We start from the raw sequence: 25,361 nt of genomic DNA, 5'->3' as shown, positions 1-25,361 counted from the left end.
GGTAACTCCTGACCAGGAACTCCTTGGTAACTCCTGACCAGGAACTCCTTGGTAACTCCTGACCAGGAACTCCTTGGTAACTCCTGTCCAGGAACTCCTTGGTAACTCCTGACCAGGAACTCCTTGGTAACTCCTGACTTGGTAACACTAACACATTCAAATATTTTAAGTGAAGAAGGAGGAGCTTAGTCCTGGCAGACAGCTTTGGATTTGCTGTTGTGGATTTTTGTGCGGCAAATCTTCAGCGTACAGTACTGGCAAAGTGCATAGAAAAACCACAGTGTAAATTGACCTGAGGTGTGAATTTAAAATCTGCAGCTTGTCATGCACGTAATACGTGTGGTTCTTGGTTTTTGCTGTGGAAGATCTGCTGTGCACATTTTTCAGCTGTCTATATCCTTAGTGTGCTATGTACAGCACTGCTGGGTGTAGGAATCCTCAGTTCAGGTTGGTTACTGAACGCATTATACATGAAGGATTGCAAAGCCTATTTTTTGACAACTCCCTTTAACTAACAAGAAACAGCCCTATGCAGTCATCTCTGCGGCTTGTTCAAACAATCACCCTCCTGTAGTAAAACACTTAAGGAACCAATAACATTTGTTCAGTAGCCAATCCTGCAGTCTGGGACAGTCCACCAATAGCAGCATAACGCATGTGGCCAATGAGGCACGAGGTCTCATGTTACCACCTTCAGGAAATGTAAAAGACTCCCTCAGCCTATGAGTAATGCACATGCATGCTGTTTGAGTCTGTAAGTTGTCTCTGCGGACTACACTGCTGAGCTTCTGCTACCTCAGCTATTAACTCTTTGAAGAACACAGATTCTTAGGATTAAGTTTACATGCAAATGCCAGGTAGAAGCATCTAGGATAGAACTCATGCATGTTGTAAGTGGACATTATTGACCAAGATTCAACATTGAGCATTTGATTGCAAACACAAGGATGAAAGTAGCTGTGCTGGTTTTCATTCTCCTTTCCTCTCTTGGTGTGGCGGTGTCAGGAAAAGTTTTCCAGACTTTGTCCCACCTTAAGCCACAGTACAGGGATGAGGTGCAGACCTCTGCTGTTCAGGATCTCCTCCATCGGTTGATTGGTGACCGCGCTGATGAGTTTGTTGTCACCGTAAACAGCTCCTTGGCTGGAATTGAGGGTCTGGACACTTATCAGCTGAGTTCTGTGGGTGGAGGTAAAGTGGCTGTAGTGGGCACCACTGGCGTAGCTGCTGCCACAGGATGTTACAGCTATTTAAAAAAGTTCTGTGGATGTCACATTTCCTGGTCAGGAGTCCAGATGCAAGTCCCATCACCTCTGCCGCAAGTGCCTTCAACTATCACAGTGAAAACACCTAACAGGTAAGTAATATACAATGTAGTTAGAGCTCAGAAAACTGTGGGGATATTACCAAATTAGGGCTCATGCACACAGCCGTATTACTAATCCATATAACCCAAGTAGTACAGTGCTGTAATATATCTCCTGTACAAGTGTATGGGGTCCTACAGTATGTCTCGGGTTTCATACAGAAGCATACAGAACTTTATTCCGGCATGGGCTTTTAGTCTCAGTAGGGGGACCTATATCAAAACTGATGTACAGGAAAACCAGCTAATGCCTGATCAGAGCTTACCTTTAATTTTTTCAATATTTTTATTTTATTTTTTTACTTTAAGAAATGAAAGGTGAGCTCTGGTTGCTATGGGCAACTAAGGCTACTTTCACACTGGCATTTCTGGGTCCGCTTGTGAGATCTGTTTCACGGCTCTCACAAGCGGCCAAAAATGGATCAGTTCAGACCCAATGCATTCTGAATGGATAAGGATCCGTTCAGAATGCATCAGTTTGACTCCGTTGCTCCTGTATTCCGCTCTGGATGCGGACAACAAAACGCTGCTTGCAGAGTTTTGGTGTCCGCCTGACGATATGGAGCCAAACGGATCCGTCCTGACTTACAATGTAAGTCAATGGGGACAGATCCGTTTTCACTGACACAATATGGTGCAATTGAAAACGGATCAGTTTCCCATTGACTTTCAATGTAAGTCAGGACGGATCCGTTTTGACAAAGACTTTTTTTTTAAGAATAATGCAAACTGATCCGTTCTGAACGGATTCAAGCGTTTGCATTATCAGTGCGGATCCGTCTGTGCAGATACAAGACGGATCCGCACCAAACGCGAGTGTGAAAGTAGCCTTTAGACAGTTTTCCTGTTTTGATAAATAATGCCCAGTGTTTGGTCATTGATTTCCATCTGTGATTGTGAGCCAAAACCAGGTGCAGGTCTAAACACTGACATGTGAATAAACCTTTGGGCTAGGTTCACATCACAATTATTTATCCCATCAGAAGAACAGAAAACAGAACAGAAAAAATAGATCCTTTTATTTTGAGCATCCGTGATGCTCATTTTGCATCCATTTTAGCAATTTCAGGCTTGGATCTGTTTATTATAGATGAGGAAAAAAAGTACTTTGTGGAGGACTTTTTTTCCGCCTTAAATTACAGATCTCCGATGGAAATGGATAAAATAGTTGCAAAATAAGCATTACTGAGCATAGCGGATGCTTAAAGGGTTTCTACCACTTCGGTGTCACATATTTAGCTGTCAGACACTAGCGATCCGCTAGTGTCTGCTCTGCCCAACCATCCTAATATAATTGCTTTTGGGGCAGCCGTTTTGATAAAAAAAGAACTTTTATTAATATGCTAATGAGCCTCTAGGTGCTATGGGGGCGTCATTAGCACCTAGAGGCTCCGTCTACCTTCAGAAACTGCCGCCGCCCAGCGCGTCCCTCCAGCCCGCCCATCTCCTCCTGAATGCGATCCTCCTTGTGAGCGTATGTATTCTGCGCATGCGCAGTGAATGTCTGACCGCTTCCTTGCTCAGACATCTCCACTGCGCCTGCGCGATGACGCCATAGTGCTCCGAGGAACAGGCGCAGTGGAGATGTCTGAGCAGGGAAGCTGTCAGACATTCACTGCGCATGCGCGGAATACAGGCGCTCACAAGGAGGATCGCATTCAGGAGGAGATGGGCGGGCTGGAGGGACGCGCTGGGCGGCGGCAGTTTCTGAAGGTAGACGGAGCCTCTAGGTGCTAATGACGCCCCCATAGCACCTAGAGGCTCATTAGCATATTAATAAAAGTTCTTTTTTTATCAAAACGGCTGCCCCAAAAGCAATTATATTAGGATGGTTGGCCAGAGCAGACACTAGCGGATCGCTAGTGTCTGACAGCTAAATATGTGACACCGAAGTGGTAGAAACCCTTTAAAGAGTAACTAAATGTTTAAAGGGTTTCTACCACCAGAAATACTGTTATGTAGCTGACTGACATTAGCGATGCGCCCATGTCAGTAATACATAACAGTATGTTTCTAACGTTAGTCCCTGCAGCCGTTCTGATAAAAAAGCACTTTTATTATATGCTAATGAGCCTCTAAGTGCTATGTGGGCGTAAAATCAGCACCTAGAGGCTCCGTCCACTCACCCTGTATTCCGCCCAGGTCCAGTGTTGTGCCCGCCCGGCTCCTCTTGATTGATGCCACTGTTCCCTGCATCGTTGGCGACATCCCGCGCCGTTCACTTCTGTCTTCGGTGCAGGCGCAGTGAGTGAATGATGCGATCCTGGTGCCGGCTTCCTGGCCACTGATGAAGAGGTAGGAACACCTCGAAACGCGTATGGCAACTTGGCATTACTTTGTGACTACCCACCAAAACCCACGCCTTTGCTAAGAAGAACTCAGAAGATCGCAATCACACAAGGAACTTTTTGCGACTTAAAATACGAAGAAAAAGTCACCAACTGAACGGCCAACAACCACGTGACTAATCACGTGAGACACCGATCTAGCAAGAAAATACGCGCAACACACAGCATGCACGAATATACCACCAGGAAGATCGCACCAACTACCGCTTTACCAGACGCTGATCCAGCGAGAAAAAGCGTGGGATACACAGTGCGCACCAGCTACCACTCTACCAAACAGGTACCCAACTCAGACCGTAGGGTGAGTACAAACAATTGCTGTGTGGGACGCCACCAGCAATAGACTGAAAGCGAACTGTATACTACCAACCGTATGTTCTGACAGGAGACAAATTCCGCCTATATTATCGCACGCTAATATACCTGCAAAGACTATTTTTTAGCTTTTTTATTTCTACTATCAAGACACATACATATTTTTTTATCATACTTTGATCATATTTTTATCATACTTTGATCATATTTTTATCCGAAACCTTTGAACATGTCCTAAACCTTGGATAATTTCCTGGACATTATTGGATCCCTCTATATTATGTCTTATAATTTTCTTCCATTAGTACTTTAGTATCGATTAATTTGCATCGATTTTTCGATTTTAAATTTTTCGATTTTGCTCCTAACAATTAGAAATTAATTCCTCACTACCTGGGTGACAACACCAGCACCATACACAACCTCAGCCCCCCCACATCGGAATAATATTTTTAGGTTACACCTTCCAAATACCCAGATCACACCACCCATCCCCCACCACAACAACAACAATTCCAATATTTTAATAATTTTTAATGAATAGGAATAAAAATTAACATTTTTAACAGTTTTAAAAAAAACTCTGTACAACATCGACTAATAATTATCTTTAAAAAACAGATATAGAGTGCCTGTCGACTTTTCTTACTTCTATTAATGGCTTCCTCACTGCGCCTGCACCAACTATGTCACAGTGAGGAAGCCGGCATCAGGACAGCGGCCTTCACTCACTCCGCCTGCGCCGAAGACTGAAGTGAACGGCGCAGGCGCGGAATTTCGCCAACGATGCAGGGAACAGTGGCATCAATCAAGAGGAGCTGGGCGGGCACAACACTGGACCTGGGCGGAATACAGGGTGAGTGGACGGAGCCTCTAGGTGCTGATTTTACACCCACATAGCACCTAGAGGCTCATTAGCATATAATAAAAGTGTTTTTTTTTAACAAAAACGGCTGCAGGGACTAATGTTAGAAACATACTGTTATGTAGTGCTGACATGGGCGCATCGCTAATATCAGTCATCTACATAACAGTATTTCTGGTGGTAGAAACCCTTTAAGGCTACTTTCACACTTGCGTTCAGAGCGGATCCGTCTGGTGTCTGCACAGACGGATCCGCTCCTATAATGCAGACGATGGAATCCGTTTAGAACAGATCCGTCTGCATTATAGTTTAGAAAAAATTCTAAGTGTGAAAAGTTGCTCAGACGGATCCGTCCAGACTTTACATTGAAAGTCAATGGGGGACGGATCCGTTTAAAAATTGAGCCATATTGTGTCAACTTCAAACGGATCCGTCCCCATTGACTTACATTGTAAGTCTGGACGGATCCGTTTGCCTCCGAACGCTGCAAGCAGCGTTCGGGTGTCCGCCTGCTGAGCGGAGCGGAGGACAAACTGTGCCAGACTGATGCATTCTAAGCGGATCTGCATCCACTCAGAATGCGTTAGGGCTGTACGGATGCGTTCGGGGACGCTTGTGAGAGCCTTCAAACGGAACTCACAAGCGGAGCCCCGAACGCTAGTGTGAAAGTAGCCTAATATGTTCTCCCTAATGCCCTAATAAAGTTATCTCTAATATACTTTATCAACCTCTTGGGGACACAGGGCGTACCTGTACGTCCTGTGTCTTTTCGATCACCACTACGTCCTGTGTCTTTTCGATCACCGCTGCGTGAACACTCTGTGATAATGCCGAGGGGGGTCGTCCCCCCCCCAGATCGGCAATCCATGCAATTCAGACTTGCGGTTTGCAGCGCTTTCGGAAGTTTCTGATCACCGCGGTCCGTGACTGCAGGGATAAGAAACTTCAAAATGACAGACATAAAAAATTTAAATAAAAACTATGATATTGAAATTTTGCCCACCTTACTTCCCCAAAAAGGTAATAAAAAATGATAAAAGTCGGATGTACGCCAAAATTGTACCAATCAAATCGGCACCTCATCCTGCAAAAAATGAGCCCCTACATGAGACAATCGCCCAAAAAGTAAAAAAAATATGGCTCTCAGACTATGGAGACACTAAAACATAATTTTATTTTATTTTTCTAAAATGCTGTTATTGTGTTAAAGTAAAATAAATTAAAAAAAACTATACATATTAGGTATCGCTGCGTCCGTAATAACCGTAAAAAAAGCCTTTTTTTGTCACCTTACATCACAAAAAGTGTAATAGCAAGCGATCAAAAAGTCATACGCACCCCAAAATAGTGCCAATCAAACCGCCATGTCATCCTGAAAAAAATGAGCCCGTACACAAGACAGTCGCACAAAAAATAAATAAAACTATGGCTTTCAGTATGTGGAGACACTAAAGAATAATTATATATATTTTTTTAAATGCTTTGTTATGTAAAACTGAAACAAACAACCAAAAAATATAATATTTGGTATTGTCGTGTCCGTGACAACCTGCTCTATAAAAATTCCACATGATCTAACCTGTCAGATGAATGTTGTAAATTACAAAAAATAAAAACTGTGTCAAAACAGCTATTTCTTGTTACCTTTCATCACAAAAAGTGTAATTTTTAAAGCAACCAAAAATCATATGTACCCTAAAATAGTACCAACAAAATGGGGTCACTTTTTCTGAGTTTCTACTCTAGGGGTGCAGCAGGGGGGCTTCAAATGGGACATGGTGTAAAAAAAAAAAACAGTCCAGCAAAATCTGCCTTCCAAAAACCGTATGGCATTCCTTTCCTTCTGCGTCCTGCCGTGTGCCCGTACAGCAGTTTACAACCACATGTGGGGTGTTTCTGTAAACTACAGAATCAGGGCCATAAATATTGAGTTTGGTTTGGCTGTTAACCCTTGCTTTGTAACTGGAAAAAATGGATTCAAATGGAAGATCTTCCCAAAAAGTGAAATTTTGAAATTTTATCTCTATTTTTCTTTAATTCTTGTGGAACACCTAAAGGGTTAACAAAGTTTGTAAAATCAGTTTTGAATACCTTGAGGGGTGTAGTTTGTAAAATAGTGTCATTTTTGGGTGGTTTCTATTATATAAGCCTCACAAAGTGACTTCAGACCTTAACTGGTCCTGAAAAAGTGGGTTTTAGAAATTTTCAGAAAAATTTTAAGATTTGCTGGTAAATTTTGAATTTTTTTTAATAAAAATTTTATTTTTTTTACTCCATTTTACCAGTGTCATGAAGTGCAATATGTGACGGAAAAAAAATCTCAGAATGGCCTGGATAAGTAAAAGCGTTTTAAAGGATAACTGTCAATTATTTTATTTTTTGTAGCATAGGATGTGGCTGATTAATATCACCTCGGTGCCCCTGTTTAAACTTTTAACTGTGTATTCAATAACTCTCTGTATTTTTGTTCCCTCTCCTGGCTATTAATACCTGCGCTGAAAATCACGTTGCTATGTGTCCTCTGTCTCCCTGTTTCCTTATAGAGAAGACGGAGGACGTACAAGCAGGCATTGCGTGCTCGCTCCCTTTAGATCCTGTGCAGCTAGAGCTTGAAGTTTAATTATACCATCGGATTGGAGAAAACTCCGATCCGATGGTATAGTCTAAGCCCGAGGCGTTCCCATGGTAATGGGGACGCACCTCTGACAGGGAGCTTCCATCCGCAGCACCCGAGGGGTTAATTGCACGGACGGCGGCTCCCTATCAGAGGTCGGGTGCCTTCTACAATGCTTACATTGGTGGACAGTGCGCCTCCTCCCACACGGTCAGTGTCCCTTTAATACTGTTAGAGTACAGGGAGTGCAGAATTATTAGGCAAGTTGTATTTTTGAGGATTAATTTTATTATTGAACAACAACCATGTTCTCAATGAACCCAAAAAACTCATTAATATCAAAGCTGAATATTTTTGGAAGTAGTTTTTAGTTTGTTTTTAGTTTTAGCTATTTTAGGGGGATATCTGTGTGTGCAGGTGACTATTACTGTGCATAATTATTAGGCAACTTAACAAAAAACAAATATATACCCATTTCAATTATTTATTTTTACCAGTGAAACCAATATAACATCTCAACATTCACAAATATACATTTCTGACATTCAAAAACAAATCAGTGACCAATATAGCCACCTTTCTTTGCAAGGACACTCAAAAGCCTGCCATCCATGGATTCTGTCAGTGTTTTGATCTGTTCAACATTGCGTGCAGCAGCAACCACAGCCTCCCAGACACTGTTCAGAGAGGTGTACTGTTTTCCCTCCTTGTAAATCTCACATTTGATGATGGACCACAGGTTCTCAATGGGGTTCAGATCAGGTGAACAAGGAGGCCATGTCATTAGATTTTCTTCTTTTATACCCTTTCTTGCCAGCCACGCTGTGGAGTACTTGGACGCGTGTGATGGAGCATTGTCCCAGGGGCGGACATACCGCCTGTGCAGCCGGTTCAGCTGCACAGGGGCCCAGCGTGGGAGGGGGCCCTCCAATTAAGCTGTCTATGCATCTACAGGACGCACAGACAGCTGATTGTAATGGTGAAGCAGAGAGCCGCACGCTCCCCGCTTCACCATTCACCATGTAGAACGGGCCCACCTTACTATCTGACTTCAGTCTCAGGACGTACTGCGCCCGAGGAGCAGGGCCAGGGAAGCACATCCTGAGCTGCATCAGTGATCGCCCCCCCCCATCCTCCATACAGCTCAGTCCTGCTGTGTATTGGGCAGCGTCAGCCAGGTCTGTGCTGAGCCACTTCACTGTGTGTAGCTCCGCCTCCCATCTGGTAGTCAGTAGCCCCGCCCCCGGTGGTAGCCCCGCCCCCGGTGGTAGCCCCGCCCACATGCGGTCCTCTCCTAGCACTTCTGGTGCGAGGCCTGCAGCAACTTAGGAGGAAGTGAGTGAGGACCAGAGGCTACCCCAGTGACCACTGCCTCTGCCAGACACTGAACTTGGCTTGGTATGTTGGTGTTTTTTACCCCACCTGTCCCCCTCTGGCCCTCCCGTGACTGTCCCTTACCCACATACTGTAAGGCTACATTAACAATGTATTTTGCGGTCCGCGGATCGGCAAGATATGTATGCCGTCCATATGCGATCTGTATATTTTTGCAAACCTATTAACTTAAATGGGTCTGCAGTCCGCATTTTGTAGAGCAATATAGGACACGTAACATTTTCCATCTTGTGCAGAACGGACATACAGATGCAGAAAGCACATGGAAGTCATTTGCTTTCCGCATCCGTATGTCTGTTCCGCAAAGGATAGAAAATGTGTCCTATACTGGTCTGCAACATGCAGGCTAGTTAATAGGTCTGCAAAAAAAATGCAGATGGCACACGGGCGTCATCCGTAATTTGCAGATCATAAAATACATATGGGCCGTGTCCTGTAAATGGGTTAAAAGTGTTGCCCAGACATGGAGGGGGTCATTTGTTAAGACCGGCGTTTTAGACACCGGTCTTAATAACCCCTAAACTAGAAGTGGTTCTGCTGATGTTATGAAGAGGCGCCGGCCTCTCCATAACTTCAGCGCATCCAGCGCCAGTGTAAATGCATATCATCCAGACTGAATCCTGACCCGTTCATTTCAAGGGGTCTGTGTGAGGGGCACATAAGCTGGACATAGCTACTGTGAGGGGGGCACATAAGCTGGACATAGCTACTGTGAGGGGGGCACATAAGCTGGACATAGCTACTGTGAGGGGGGCACATAAGCTGGACATAGCTACTGTGAGGGGGGCACATAAGCTGGACATAGCTACTGTGAGGGGGGCACATAAGCTGGACATAGCTACTGTGAGGGGGGCACATAAGCTGGACATAGCTACTGTGAGGGGGGCGCAGTGTGGATATTACTACTGTGTGCTGGCACAAAGGGGCAAAAATTACTATGTAGGAGCATTAAGAGGACATTAATACACACCACAGTATCTGAAGGGTTTTCCCTATCTTTGATGTGACTGATCACCCCTTCCTCTCCATGTAGGATTAGGGGAAGATGACATATTGGGGTCCCTTCTGCTGCCACACCTCATTGTATTAATCTTTACCTATGGCCTATGTTTATTTCTATATGTGTGGTTGGGGGGCCCAGGCACATTCTTTGCACAGGGGCCCTCTGCTGCCAGTGTCCGCCCCTGCATTGTCCTGCATGAAAATCATGTTTTTCTTGAAGGATGCAGACTTCTTCCTGTACCACTGCTTGAAGAAGGTGTCTTCCAGAAACTGGCAGTAGGACTGGGAGTTGAGCTTGACTCCATCCTCAACCCGAAAAGGCCCCACAAGCTCATCTTTGATGATACCAGCCCAAACCAGTACTCCACCTCCACCTTGCTGGCGTCTGAGTCGGACTGGAGCTCTCTGCCCTTTACCAATCCAGCCACGGGCCCATCCATCTGGCCCATCAAGACTCACTCTCATTTCATCAGTCCATAAAACCTTAGAAAAATCAGTCTTGAGATATTTCTTGGCCCAGTCTTGACGTTTCAGCTTGTGTGTCTTGTTCAGTGGTGGTCGTCTTCAGCCTTTCTTACCTTGGCCATGTCTCTGAGTATTGCACACCTTGTGCTTTTGGGCACTCCAGTGATGTTGCAGCTCTGAAATATGGCCACACTCCAGTGATGTTGCAGCTCTGAAATATGGCCAAACTGGTGGCAAGTGGCATCTTGGCAGCTGCACGCTTGACTTTTCTCAGTTCATGGGCAGTTATTTTGCGCCTTGGTTTTTCCACACGCTTCTTGCGACCCTGTTGACTATTTTGAATGAAACGCTTGATTGTTCGATGATCACGCTTCAGAAGCTTTGCAATTTTAAGAGTGCTGCATCCCTCTGCAAGATATCTCACTATTTTTGACTTTTCTGAGCCTGTCAAGTCCTTCTTTTGACCCATTTTGCCAAAGGAAAGGAAGTTGCCTAATAATTATGCACACCTGATATAGGGTGTTGATGTCATTAGACCACACCCCTTCTCATTACAGAGATGCACATCACCTAATATGCTTAATTGGTAGTAGGCTTTCGAGCCTATACAGCTTGGAGTAAGACAACATGCATAAAGAGGATGATGTGGTCAAAATACTCATTTGCCTAATAATTCTGCACTCCCTGTATATAAAGTGACATATATTCTTCTATTGGTCTTAATATGCTTAATTAAACTATACCATTATCACCCCTCGCTGCCTTTCCTTTACTTATAAAAAGTGTTTTTATTAATATGCAAATTACCTTACTTTGTGCCCAAGGGGCTGTCTCCTAGTGCCGCCCAGCTCATTAGTATTCACTGCACTGGGCAGCTTTTTTTTTTTCTCCCGACGCAGTGAAATCCTGAGCATGCCCAGTACTATCTTCTACTGGAGCTGGAGGGTGCCGGGGACCTTATCCGGTGCAGGCACGGAGCGACAGGATGAGGCTTATGCCAGGAAGAGAGTACTGGGCATGCGCGGGATTTCACTGTGTCGGGAGAAAAAAAAGCAGCCTAGTGCAGTGAATACTAATGAGCTGGGCGGCACTAGGAGACGGCAGTTGGGGCGTGGCTGGGCACACAACTGAATGAGGGATAGCTCCTTGGGCACAAAGTAAGGTAATGTGCATATTGATAAAAACACTTTTTATAAGTAAAGGAAAGGCAGCGAGGGGTGATAATGGTATAGTTTAATTAGGCATATTAAAGGATAACTGTCATATTTTTTTTGGAGTATTGGATTGTGGTGATTAATATCTCCTAGGTGGCCCTATTTCAACTTTTCACTGTGTATTCAATTACCCCTTGTCAGCCATGTCCTCACCCCCCCCCCCCCCCATCTGCTGACAGAGCTCCACAGGAGGGCCCTGGTTCAAAGCCCCAGCCCTGATTGTAATTTGATGCACCTCTTGGCATGTTCAGTGTACATGCAAAATAAGTTTCCACCCCCCCAGCCATCTGAGTGTCAGTTGGCCAGGAAGAAAGCCCCCAGGGGGTCCAAGCTTCAAGGAGAAGGTCACACCTCAGTGCACCAGTTTGGAGCCACCTGAATCCGGCAGGAAAACCCTCAGCATGGGGTATCCGCCCTTGCCCAGGATCAATGAGACCTCCCAGACATGTTGGCACCTACCTTTCATAAGGAATTATGAATCGCCTGGCCATCGCAGGCGCAAACCGGATACATATTTGTGTCCCGGTGGCCACGAGGTACTTTCCCATGGTCTTTGTTTACTGGGGCGCGGTCAGGGTAGGGAGCTATTCATATCTCCCCATAGAAACCACATAACAGTGAATGGTTACGCATGCAGGCCGGAAAATAAATAAATAAATGGAACGGCTATGGAAAAAGAATTATGTACATGAACCCTAAGCCAGCTTGGATAAATATTTAGTGTGTACCAAGAAAGACTTCTAGAAATGTATTCTCAATTTTATAGCTGGTGGTACACATTTTATGAGCCGGTTACTATGAAATGCCATACATAAAAATGCATTTGAAAATCTTTTATTGCCAACATCTTCATGGGACATATTATTGGTCATTGCAGATTACAGTGTGACTGGTGCTGGCCTCTGCTTCTGTTGCTTGTTTTTTTTGTACTTGGTTATCTAGGTTTTATTTTATTCCCTTTTTGGTTTGTTTTTTCTGGCAAGCCATTCTAGAAGCACATGTGACCTTCCTTCTGTACATGATCACGTAGACAGTCATATGAAACTTACTTCCTCATATTCAGCTGTAAAAGTATCTATGCTTTAGAGTGCATTCTCACAAAAGTTAAAACCAGCTGTGTGATGGCCATTTTCAGAAACATTGCTGTCTATAGATGGGGCTATTCACATGGCAATTTTTTTTAAACTTCCAGTGAATAGCGACCGTCAAAAAATATCACATTGGCTAATTTTTAACGCCGGTTAGACAGAAGCTCTCTAAATGTAAGCCAAATTAATCTAGAAATCTATAGGATAACTGAATTGATTTACTCAGGCAAACTTGGTGTCTGCTTGTGATATTTAACGCCTTGCCGCCTCCAAGAGATCACTATTGGCCAAGAATTGCATGCAGTCCCAGTTACAGGACCCCCATTCTGTACTGGTTACAGTACCCTGTACTTTTGGCCACCGTGGAACTTGAAATTGAGGCAGATGTCGAGCTTTAGGCTGGACAGTCTGGCTTCCTGGCTCCTGTCCTGTAATTTTAGGATATCCGAGAACTACTACTCCTACTACTGAACTACTGCTGCTGCCGCTGCCACCAATGGGCTGATGGCAGGCAGGAGAAAGGGAGGGGCTACTGCATCACCAATGAATATAGTTTATGCTTAATACAAACGCAGGCTGCGGGTGCCGGACATATCCCATACCCGGCACCTAGCCTCTATGACTGCGCGCTGCGATCCGCCGCTATTAACCCCTCAGGTGCTGCACCTGAGGGGTTAATAGCAGCGGATCGCAGCTCGCAGTCATAGAGGCTGGGTGCCGGGTATGGGATATGTCCGGCACCCGCAGCCTGCGTTTGTATTAAGCATAAACGATATTCATTGGTGGTGCAGTGCACCGAACCCCCCCAACCCCAGTATTATAAATCAGAATAATTGGTGGCGCAGTGAACCCCCCCAGTAGTATAATAATTGGTGGTGCAGTGCGCCAAACCCCCCCCCCCTTCCCCCGAAAGTATTATCATTGGTGGCAGTGGCAGTTCTGATCGGAGCCCCAGCAGTGTAAGCCTGGGGCTCCGATCGGTTACCCTGGCAGCCAGGACGCTACTCAAACCCTGGCTGCATAGTCGGCTGGCTCCCTGCTGCTGTGTGCACAAAGCACAGAGCAGCAAAAACAGTGTGAGTTCCTATTCACCCTGATAGAGATCTATCAGGATGAATAGGACAAGGGACAAGGGATGAAAGATCCCAGGTTCTAGCCCCTAAGGGGGTAAATGGGTATTAAATAAAAAGTAAAAAAAAACAAACACCAAAATATTACATTTAAATCACTCCCTTGCCCAATTTTTGGGTATCGAAATCAAGTCAAAATTTTGGTATTGTGACAACCCTAGGTAAGACGTGTTTTTTTTTTTTGTTTTTTTTATTATACTGTAATTATATGTATTTTAAATTTGGCTCCTAAATTTTTCAGGTTAGGAGCCAATGGCTAATATTTTTTTTAGTCTGGAGCCCTGTGGTGGTTTGTGGATGACACACTGATATGGGGGCATCTGTGGATGAGGCATTGTTATGGGGCATTTGTGGATGAGGCATATATATAGCATCTTATGCTGGTCCCCTCTGTGTCTTCTCATGTCCCTGTGTAAATAGTGAACCCCCCCCCCCCCCATTACACCAGGCCCCACTCACAGCAGTCTTTACATGTAAAGTCTGTTTATTTAATGTGCAAGCAGTGGCTCTGGTTTGTTGAACTAGCGTAATTGTCTGTAGTAGTACTCTCTATCAAATCGGTGGGCAGGCTGACAGCGTAACGTCACTCACTCATTCACGCTCCTGCTCCGCCAGTGAGTGACGTTACACTGCCGGCCTGCCCGACGCTTTGATAGTGAGTACTACTACAGACTGTTATGGGGGGGGGGGGGGGGAATCTGTGGATGAGACTGTTATGGGGGGGGGATCTGTGGATGAGACTGTTATGGGGGGGGGATCTGTGGATGAGACTGTTATGGGGGGGGGATCTGTGGATGACACTGTTATGGGGGGAATCTGTGGATGACACTGTTATGGGGGGAATCTGTGGATGACACTGTTATGGGGGGAATCTGTGGATGACACTGTTATGGGGGGAATCTGTGGATGACACTCTGTTATGGGGGGAATCTGTGGATGACACTCTGTTATGGGGGGATCTGTGGATGACACTCTGTTATAGGGGGGATCTGTGGATGACACTCTGTTATGGGGGGGATCTGTGGATGATATATACAGTACAGACCAAAAGTTTGGACACACCTTCTCATTCAAAGAGTTTTCTTTATTTTCATGACTATGAAAATTGTAGATTCACACTGAAGGCATCAAAACTATAAATTAACACATGTGGAATTATATACTTATCAAAAAAGTATGAAACGACTGAAAATATGTCATATTCTAGGTTCTTCAAAGTAGCCACCTTTTGCTTTGATTACTGCTTTGCACACTCTTGGCATTCTCTTGATGAGCTTCAAGAGGTAGTCACCTGAAATGGTTTTCACTTCACAGGTGTGCCCTGTCAGGTTTAATAAGTGGGATTTCTTGCCTTATAAATGAGGTTGGGACCATCCGTTGCGTTGTTGAGAAGTCAGGTTGATACACAGCTGATAGTCCTACTGAATAGACTGTTAGAATTTGTATTATGGCAAGAAAAAAGCAGCTAAGTAAAGAAAAACGAGTGGCCATCATTACTTTAAGAAATGAAGGTCAGTCAGTCCGAAAAATTGGGAAAACTTTGAAAGTGTCCCCAAGTGCAGTCACAAAAACCATCAAGCGCTTCAAAGAAACTGGCTCACATGCGGACTGCCCCAGGAAAAGAAGACCAAGAGTCACCTCTGCTGCGGAGGATAAGTTAATCCGAGTCACCAGCCTCAGAAATCGCAGGTTAACAGCAGCTCAGATTAGAGACCAGGTCAATGCCACACAGAGTTCTAGCAGCAGACACATCTCTAGAACAACTGTTAAGAGGAGACTGTGTGAATCAGGCCTTCATGGTAGAATATCTGCTAGGAAACCACTGCTAAGGACAGGCAACAAGCAGAAGAGACTTGTTTGGGATAAAGAACACAAGGAATGGACATTGGACCAGGGGAAATCTGTGTTTTGGTCTGATGAGTCCAAATTTCAGATCTTTGGTTCCAACCACTGTGTCTTTGTGCGACGCAGAAAAGGTGAACGGATGGACTCTACATGCCTGGTTCCCACCGTGAAGCATGGAGGAGGAGGTGTGATGGTGTGTGGGTGCTTTGCTGGTGACACTGTTGGGGATTTATTCAAAATTGAAGGCATACTGAACCAGCATGGCTACCACAGCATCTTGCAGCGGCATGCTATTCCATCCGGTTTGCATTTAGTTGGACCATCATTTATTTTTCAACAGGACAATGACCCCAAACACACCTCCAGGCTGTGTAAGGGCTATTTGACCATGAAGGAGAGTGATGGGGTTCTGCGCCAGATGACCTGGCCTCCACAGTCACCGGACCTGAACCCAATCGAGATGGTTTGGGGTGAGCTGGACCGCAGAGTGAAGGCAAAAGGGCCAACAAGTGCTAAGCATCTCTGGGAACTCCTTCAAGACTGTTGGAAGACCATTTCAGGTGACTACCTCTTGAAGCTCATCAAGAGAATGCCAAGAGTGTGCAAAGCAGTAATCAAAGCAAAAGGTGGCTACTTTGAAGAAACTAGAATATGACACTTTTTTGTTATGTATATAATTCCACATGTGTTAATTCATAGTTTTGATGCCTTCAGTGTGAATAGTCATGAAAATAAAGAAAACTCTTTGAATGAGAAGGTGTATCCAAACTTTTGGTCTGTACTGTGTGTGTGTGTGTATATATATATATATATATATATATATATATATATATATATATATATATATATCATCTTATGCTGGTCCCCTCTGTGTCTTCTCATGTCCCTGTGTGAATAGTGACACCCCCCCCCCTCCATTACACCAGGCCCCCCTCACAGCAGTCTTTACATGTAAAGTCTGTTTATTTAATGTGCAAGCAGTGGCTCTGGTTTGTTAAACTAGCGTAATCGTCTGTAGTAGTACTCACTATAAAAGCGTCTGGCAGCGTAACGTCACTCACTCATTCACGCTCCGCCAGCTTCATTAATGAAGTGGGAGGAGCATGACTGAGTGAGTGACGTTACACTGCCGGCCTGCCCGCCGCTTTGATAGTGAGTACTACTACAGACGATTACGCTAGTTTAACAAACCAGAGCCACTGGTTGAGGATTACATGGATAGACTTTACATATTAAGACTGCTGTGAGCGGAGCCCGGTGTAATGGAGTACAGTGACTGCATAAGGATAGGACTGTTCTATTATGGGCCGGACGTTCCATAAAATATGGATTGCACGCAGCTTTTTTAGTGTTTTATTTTTTTCGCGTGGTATAGAGTATCGCAATACTTTTTTATGGTATCGAAATCAAATAAAATTTTGGTATTATGACAAGTGTAATGGCCATATCATTCATATGTATCATGCTGTGTGTGAAATAATATCAGTGAGCCCTTGGCTACTACGGTTGAATTTCTCCTGAGGTGGTCCTTTGCCCAAAGATACAAGATAAAGAAGTGAGATCTGGGCCCTGGGTAATAATGGTCATGAATTCTTGTTAACTGTTAGAATGCTCTGGCCCTGGGTGCTCAAGCTGTACTCTGGTGCCCTAATTGGTCTGTACTTCAGAGTATAGAAAATAGCTATATTCCTTCAGGCCATACAAGTTACAGTAATATGTTACTTTCATTAGAAAAAAAATGTTCAGCTATATGGAGTTCATTTTCCTGTAATGGGACATCTGGAAAGGTTAGCTGTAACTTCCTGGCCTCCTGGTGGTCATTGGAGACTGGCGTCTTTTTAAGATTTTTTTTTATATATATTTTTTTGACATCTGGAAACACGTTGTCTTTTGAAATACTGTGGTTTAACTCTTTACATAGGAGATGCACAGCTGTTTACATAGGATGTAATGGGGAATGCTGTTGCACATCTGTGGCTGGCTCGCCTCTGCTTCTCTTTTTGTGACCAGGTTCCCACCACTGAGACCCACACCTGTAAGACAATAGGGACATATCCTAGCGATATGTCCCTATTGTCTGTGATGCGACAACCCCTTTAAAACTACTTTTCAGAATGAAGCAATGGATCACTAAGTGAAAGGTATCATTATATTCAGCTGACCTAGGCTTAAAAAGCATTGGGCCAGATTTATCATTAGCTCAGGTCAGAAAAATGGAGTGAAAAAGTCCCCAAAAAAGTCAAACGCTAAAACTGCGCACAAATTTGCGATTTTTTTATTTTATTTATTTTTTTCTGCTCTGCCCTATGCTTGCCAGTTTTCTGAAAGTGGGCGTGTTTTCTTATGTAAATGAATCTCTAGACAGATTTACTATTGGGACTATTTAAAAAGTCGCAAAAAAGTCGCAATTTCACTCCAGTGAGGACCATGCTTATCTTATGAGACTTTTTAATAGAACGTGCGACTTTTTCGTAAAGATGTGCGACTTTTGTAAAGCTGCTTACTGACGGATAAACTGCTACCGTCAAACCACATTTATTACATAAATGTCCAGCTAAATCAATACATGTTTTATAGAAGGATCATAGAATCTAGAAGTGTCCAGCAATGTTGACCCTTTAAAACTTAACTTTTACTTACTAATACTATATAAAATAATACCACTGTGGTGGTTCACCAGTGAAAATTGTGAAACAAACAGACAATGAAAAAAAGATAAAATATGTTCCTACAGGGTAGCCAACCGTTGATGCGGTTTTAGAGGTGAGTGAACACAGGGCAGCAATGGGGAGTGTTGGGATATGTCTAACCTATCCCTATACTCTCCCTGAGTTATTCCTCAGCCCAGGGACGCCCCCTGGTGGTGGAGATTCCCTGTCCTCGTACCTGGACTGACTGCCCTCAGTTTACCCTCCTCTTGTAAAGGACAATGCCATGGCACCCCGTGAACCGACGGATACTTATCTGTGTCCCAGGTAAATCAATACCCACACGGACAACAGCCCATAGAACTGGATGGGCAAGAGGATGTACAGTTGGATGCGAAAGTTTGGGCAACCTTGTTAATCGTCATGATTTTCCTGTATAAATCGTTGGTCGTTACGATAAAAAATGTCAGTTAAATATATCATATAGGAGACACACACAGTGATATTTGATAAGTGAAATGAAGTTTATTGATTTACAGAAAGTGTGCTATAATTGTTTAAACAAAATTAGGCAGGTGCATAAATTTGGGCACTGTTGTCATGTTATTGATTCCAAAACCTTTAGAACTAATTATTGAAACTCAAATTGGCTTTGTAAACTCAGTGACCCCTGACCTACATACACAGGTGAATCCAATTATGAGACAGAATATTTAAGGGGGTCAATTGTGAGTTTCCCTCCTCTTTTAATTTTCTCTGAAGAGTAGCAACATGGGGGTCTCAAAACAACTCTCAAATGACCTGAAGACAAAGATTGTTCACCATCATGGTTTAGGGAAAGGATACAGAAAGCTGTCTCAGAGATTTCAGCTGTCTGTTTCCACAGTTAGGAACATATTGAGGAAATGGAAGACCACAGGCTCAGTTCAAGTTAAGGCTCGAAGTGGCAGACCGAGAAAAATCTCGGATAGACAGAAGCGACGAATGGTGAGAACAGTGAGAGTCAACCCACAGACCAGCACCAAAGACCTACAACATCATCTTGCGTTCAACCATTCGGCACACTTTACACAAGGAGATGCTGTATGTAAGAGTGATGCAGAGGAAGCCTTTTCTCCTCCCACAGCACAAAAAGTGCCGCTTGAGGTGGTCTAAAGCACATTTGGACAAGCCAGCTTCATTTTGGAAAAAGGTGCTGTGGACTGATGAAACAAAAATGTTAGTTATTTGGCCATAAAAAGGGGTGTTATGCATGGAGGAAAAAGAACACAGCACTCCAAGAAAAAACCCTGCTACCTACAGTAAAATATGGTGGTAGTTCCATCATGCTGTGGGGCTGTGTGGCCAGTGCAGGGACTGGGAATCTTGTCAAAGTTGAGGGACACACAGATTCTGGAGACCAATGTCCAGGAATCAGTGACAAAGCTGAAGCTGCGCCGGGGCTGGATCTTTCAACAAGACAACGACCCTAAACACTGCTCAAAATCCACTAAGGCATTTATGCAGAGGAACAAGTACAACGTTCTGGAATGGCCATCTCAGTCCCCAGACCTGAATATAATTGAAAATCTGTGGTGTGACTTAAAGAGAGCTGTCTATTATTTTGTCTCGGAAGCCATCAAACCTGAATGAACTAAAGATGTTTTGTAAAGAGGAATGGTCCAAAATACCTCCAAACAGAATTCAGACTTTCATTGGAACCTACAGGAAGCGTTTAGAGGCTGTAATTTCTGCAAAAGGAGGATCTACTAAATATTGATTTCATTTCATTTTTGTGGTGCCCAAATTTATGCACCTGCCTAATTTTGTTTAAACAATTATAGCACACTTTCTGTAAATCCAATAAACTTCATTTCACTTCTCAAATATCACTGTGTGTGTCTCCTATATGATATATTTAACTGACATTTTTTATCGTAACAACCAACGATTTATACAGGAAAATCATGACGATTAACAAGGTTGCTCAAACTTTTGCATCCCACTGTGTGTATATGTGTGTGTATGTATGTATATATATATATATATAGATAGATAGATATACAGATGTGTGTATCACCTACAACCATAATTTGAAAGGAACCAAATACAGGGGCATCAATAACGGTGCATTCCCAGGTTGGTTCTCATAAGACCCCTACGTGTTTCCCCTATCGCTAGGTTCATCAGGGGGTATTTAACAGTCATGGGTAAACCGTCATAATCACATGGATAAATATAGATAAGTCATAGATACTCATGGTGCAGTAGAGGACACAGGACCAAAGACGCAAACCAAAACACCCGGGGGACCATTAGATATACCCCACCTATGGATGGAAGATCAAAAAGATATCAGGGTGGGAGCTTAATGCAAAAGTATATCATTCTGCCCCTTAAGGGTCATTACTTATTTATTGTCCTAGGCAGTCAAGTGGTTAAAGGGCACAGTCAGATAAAGCCCAACACATTATTCAAGAGGCTGTAAAACATATAATAAAGCGCTCAGCTGATGCCATATTTATCACCTGCCAATTAGGACCAATGAGTCCTTACTCACATGTAGGTTGCGTCCTGGTGCCATCCTGTTCCTCCTGCTGAACACATTCACTCTGTTACCTGCCTCCAGATATACCCTACTCGCCAGCTGTTCGTAATTCCCGGCTGAATAGACAGGGCAGGTTACTTCCGGTAGCAGGATGCCCCATATGTGCGTCACTTCCGGTCTGTGAACCGCATCTGGAGCCTGCACACAGACCAGTGGACCGCATTTTCCGCCCAATGGACCAAACTGTTATCACCTCCTCGCCAGTCGCTTAACCGACGACATCACGGTGCGTCATTTCCATGTAATGGACCGCATAGAACTGCCACATCCGGTCCTTTGACTGTGGTGTCATATCCGGTCTGTAGGCCGTCCCATGGAGCCACCAGAGACCGGATCATGCCGTGTCTGAATATACATTACCAGGCAATTGGCAGGTACTGTTTTAGGAAATTAAAATAGAATGTTGCAAAGCCCACCCTAATGGATACATCCCGATGGATTACTATGATGTATGATACATAACAATGATTATCAGAGGGAGGCGTTATTAATAAGTTTATGTAGCAGATCAACTAGTGTCCATAGGTCCAAAATCGCAAACTCCTCTGGTATATATACAGTGGCATGTATCTACGTATGTTTAATGCTTAATACAATGCAGAAAGAAAGCCCCCCCTCATGCCAGTATGCTACATCACCGTAGCGCAGCACATTAGTGGGGTGATTGGTACTTAGTCAGTATTATTCGCATACTGACTTGTAGTACCAGATAGTTCGCATATGATGGACATTCGTGATGTACAGTCGGATGGTCCCCTCCCAAAACAGTGGACCAGAAAGGCAACATTCTGTATATATTACAGTGGTTAAATGACAGACAAAGGGCGGTGTATATAAGGAAGATGAGTGTGAAACAGATATGATGAATAAGAGCCTATTACACAATATTCCACCTATGTGCACGCCCTGGATAATGGGTGGCACCAGGCACACATGAGATAATTAGTGCGCAGCATTCGGATACTTAACGTATCCTATTATTTTGTCTTGGCTAAAATATATTTACCGAGTCAGTCTATTCCTGACCAGAGAGATAGAAGGAAAGCACATAGCCACCCCCACAGATCATAGAAAACACGAGAACGTGAGTCTTTCGTTAATCCCAAGAGGTGCCTGGGATTTGATGTGGTGAATCCAGACCCACTCCTTCTGGAGAATTTTTCGGTCCCAGTCGCCACCCCTTGGTGATGGGGGAATGGTCTCCAGGATCGAAAATTTCAAGCAGTTAGGGTTACCACCATGGATATCGTTAACATGTGACGCGACAGGGGTGATGTTCTTCTTAACCACGTCGTTCACATGTTCACATATCCGCCGCCTGACCGCTCTGATTGTCTTACCTATATAATCCATAGGACAGGGGCATTGGCAAATATATACCGCACCCTTACTCCTACAGTTACAGAAGTCCCTAATTTTGTAGGTTTGCCCAGTAACTGAACATATGATTGACTTTGCAGTGGAAACAAAGGCACATGCTTCGCAGGAGCCACATTTGAACATGCCGCATGGCTTCCGGTCCAGCCATGTCCCCACTCCACTTGGTGTGGTGTAGTGGCTATGGACCAAGCGGTCTTTAAGACTCCTCCCTCGCCTATACGTAACACTTGGTTGTGTGGTAAGCACATCCCTGAGATCAGGGTCCATGTGTAAGATAGGCCAGTACCTTTTCAGGATTGACATTGCCTGCATATTCGCTGAGTCAAAAGTAGATATCAGGCGTACTGGTTGCTGCCCACTTTGTACCTTAGGTTTAGGGACGAGAAGCTCAGTACGTTCCCTGTCCAGGGCATTCTGAAAAGCGCCCCCAAGAACCGTTTGGGGGTAACCCCTCTCCTTGAATCTCATCTGGAGCTTCTTAGGCTCACTGTAGAACGCTGCACTCTCAGAACAGTTTCTCCGGGTCCTTAAATATTGTCCCCTAGGTATACCACGCTTAAGGGGTGTGGGGTGATGGCTTTCCCAGTGTAGCATCGATTTGGTAGCGGTTTCCTTCCTATACATACCCGCGGTAAGTCTCTCTCCCTCCTTAGTTATCCGAACGTCAAGGAAGGGAATGGTATGTAAATCAAATTCGAAGGTAAACCGCAAACCAATTTCATTGCTGTTGAGGGCCCCGACAAACTCTCGGAGTTCCCCTGACCCACCCTTCCAGATCACGAAAATATCAATATAGCGTATCCAGAAGGTGATCTTATCGGACCACCAGGTAGCAACATCTGGAAACACGTATATGTCCTCCCACCAGCCCAGGAAGAGATTGGCATAGGTGGGGGCACAAGGGCTCCCCATTGCCGTCCCCCTGAGCTGGTGGTAGAAACGTGAGTTGAAAAGGAAGAAGTTGTGGGTCAGAGTGAACTCGAGAAGTCTGAGGATGAAGGTATTATGCGTTCTACAGTGGATGTCTCTTGTTTTCAAAAAATAATCTGCAGCATAGAGGCCCGTACTATGTGGAATTGAGCTGTAAAGGGATTCAACGTCAATACTAGCCAGTATGCATCCCGGGTCCACACTAATCGCCTCAATCTTGCTGAGAAAGTCTATTGTGTCCCTCGTGTATGATGGTAGGGACACAACGAACTGTCTCAGCACGCGGTCGATATAAATACCTCAATTCTGCGTTAGGGAATTAACCCCAGAGACGATTGTGCGGCCTTTTAGAGGTGCAATGCCCTTGTGGACTTTGGGCAGTCCATAGAAGGTAGCTATGGTAGGGTGAATCGGGAGAAGGAAATCGTACTCCGCCGTCGAGATTGCCTTATCTGCAAGGGCTTCAGTAAGAATGATCTTTAGGTCCTCATAGAATAAAACGGAGGGGTTCACAGGTAACACCCTGTAGCCCTCCCTATCCTTCAGGAGATCGAGGCACATGGCCTGGTAAGCCACATGGTCGAGGATTACCAGGTTCCCCCCCTTGTCGGACGATTTAATTATAATCGATTTGTCCTTTTCAAGGGCAATAAGTGCTGTCATCTATGCCTGAGATAGGTTAAAATGATGGGGAGATATCCCTTCCACCTGTTCCAGATCATTGGTCACCATCTGCAGAAAGATGTCCACACACTCATAATTCATGGGTGGGGGCATCTTCCTACTGCTTGGTTTAAGGTCAGTGAATGGTCCCTGCTCTGGACAGCGGCTACCTTCCTCTCCCAACTCACATAGGCAGTGCAGAGTTGTTGAATCTCCCTCGCTGAGACCAAGTCTTGCACACTTTTGTCTGTCGCTATCCTTAAAGAACTTATGCCACTTTAGGCGTCTAATGAACAAATTAAGGTCCTTTGTCCACGTAAATAGACAGAAGTTAGTAGTTGGTACAAAAGAAAGACCTTTGCTCAGTACGTTCAATTCCAAGGTGCTTAATGTATGTGTCATGGTCTTACCTCCTTGCTGTTCCCTTCGTTTGACATGTGCTGGCGGCCATCTTGGTTTCTGGGTTTTCTTGTAGCCTCCCACCCTGCGGCTCCTCCTTCCCACTGGGAGGAGCTGGATGCCCAGCTCATATATATAGGAGGTCTGTGGCTTCAGTTCCTTGCTTGGTCCTCCTGTGTTCACATGCTTCCAAGACTGCTGCTGCTTCTGGTTCCTGATCCTGGCCTCGTCTGACTACCCCGTTGGTTCCTGATTCCGGCTTCGTCTGACTACCCCGTTGGTTCCTGATTCCGGCTTCGTCTGACTACCCCGTTGGTTCCTGTTCCTGGCTTCGTCTGACTACCCTTCTGGTTCCTGACCTCTGTCTCCGCAAGACCCTGCTTCGGTTTAGCCATCCGTTCGGACTTTGCTTACGGCTTGCTCTTCAATAAAACCTTCTTATTTTCCACTTATGTCTTGTTGTACGTCTGGTTCATGGTTCCATGACATTAGGACCAAGCCATGAATTCTGACGGTACAGGGCCACCCTCGCTACCTACGCTGGTTGCCAGACTTGATCAGCAGGATCACCTGTTGGGTCGGTTCGCTGTGGCGTTGCAAACCCTGCTTGAACGCACGGCTCATTTAGCTTCCGTTGCCGATGGGTCGGTTGTCGCTCCTGGGCCCGCTCCTACTGCCGCTCCGGTTGTTGCGCCAGAGTCTACCCTGACACCTGTTGCTGCGCCTGTGGTGTTTCAGGGTATGACCGGTTCTGCCCCCCTTCCACAGCGCTTTGGGGGAGAGCCAACTCAGTGCCGAGGTTTCCTTAACCAGGTGGGCATTTACTTCGAGTTGCTGCCACATGCCTTTCCTACTGAGAGATCAAGGGTGGGCTTCTTGATCTCGCTGCTCTCGAGATCAAGGGCCTGGGCCAGCCCTTTATGGGAGAACAACAATCCGGTGGTTGCCGAGTTTTCCGGTTTTGTTGCTTCTCTTCGGAAGGTATTCGATGTGCCGGCTCGTGCTGCCTCTGCTGCGAAGCTCCTTATGTCCATCAGACAGGGTTCACGATCCGTAGCTGAATACGCCATTGAGTTTCGTACCCTGGCAGCAGAGGTGGGCTGGAAT

The 25,361-nt window shown here is 44.8% G+C and overlaps 1 protein-coding gene across 1 annotated transcript in view; it reads left to right on the top strand.

The window, feature by feature from the left end:
* Positions 1-708: 708 nt before the first annotated feature.
* Positions 709-25,361, top strand: part of NAGLU (N-acetyl-alpha-glucosaminidase) — a 53,767-nt gene continuing 29,114 nt past the window's right edge. Inside the window, exon 1 of the mRNA XM_044297308.1 lies at positions 709-1,357. Coding sequence (XP_044153243.1) covers positions 948-1,357 — 410 coding nt within the window. The 5' untranslated portion in view covers positions 709-947. The remainder of the gene's footprint in view (positions 1,358-25,361) is intronic.

Source organism: Bufo gargarizans, chromosome 6 (genome assembly GCF_014858855.1).
Source record: "Bufo gargarizans isolate SCDJY-AF-19 chromosome 6, ASM1485885v1, whole genome shotgun sequence".
NCBI classification, from domain to species: domain Eukaryota; kingdom Metazoa; phylum Chordata; class Amphibia; order Anura; family Bufonidae; genus Bufo; species Bufo gargarizans.
Note: the sequence above shows the minus strand (reverse complement) of the source record. Positions and strands in the feature narration are given on the sequence as shown.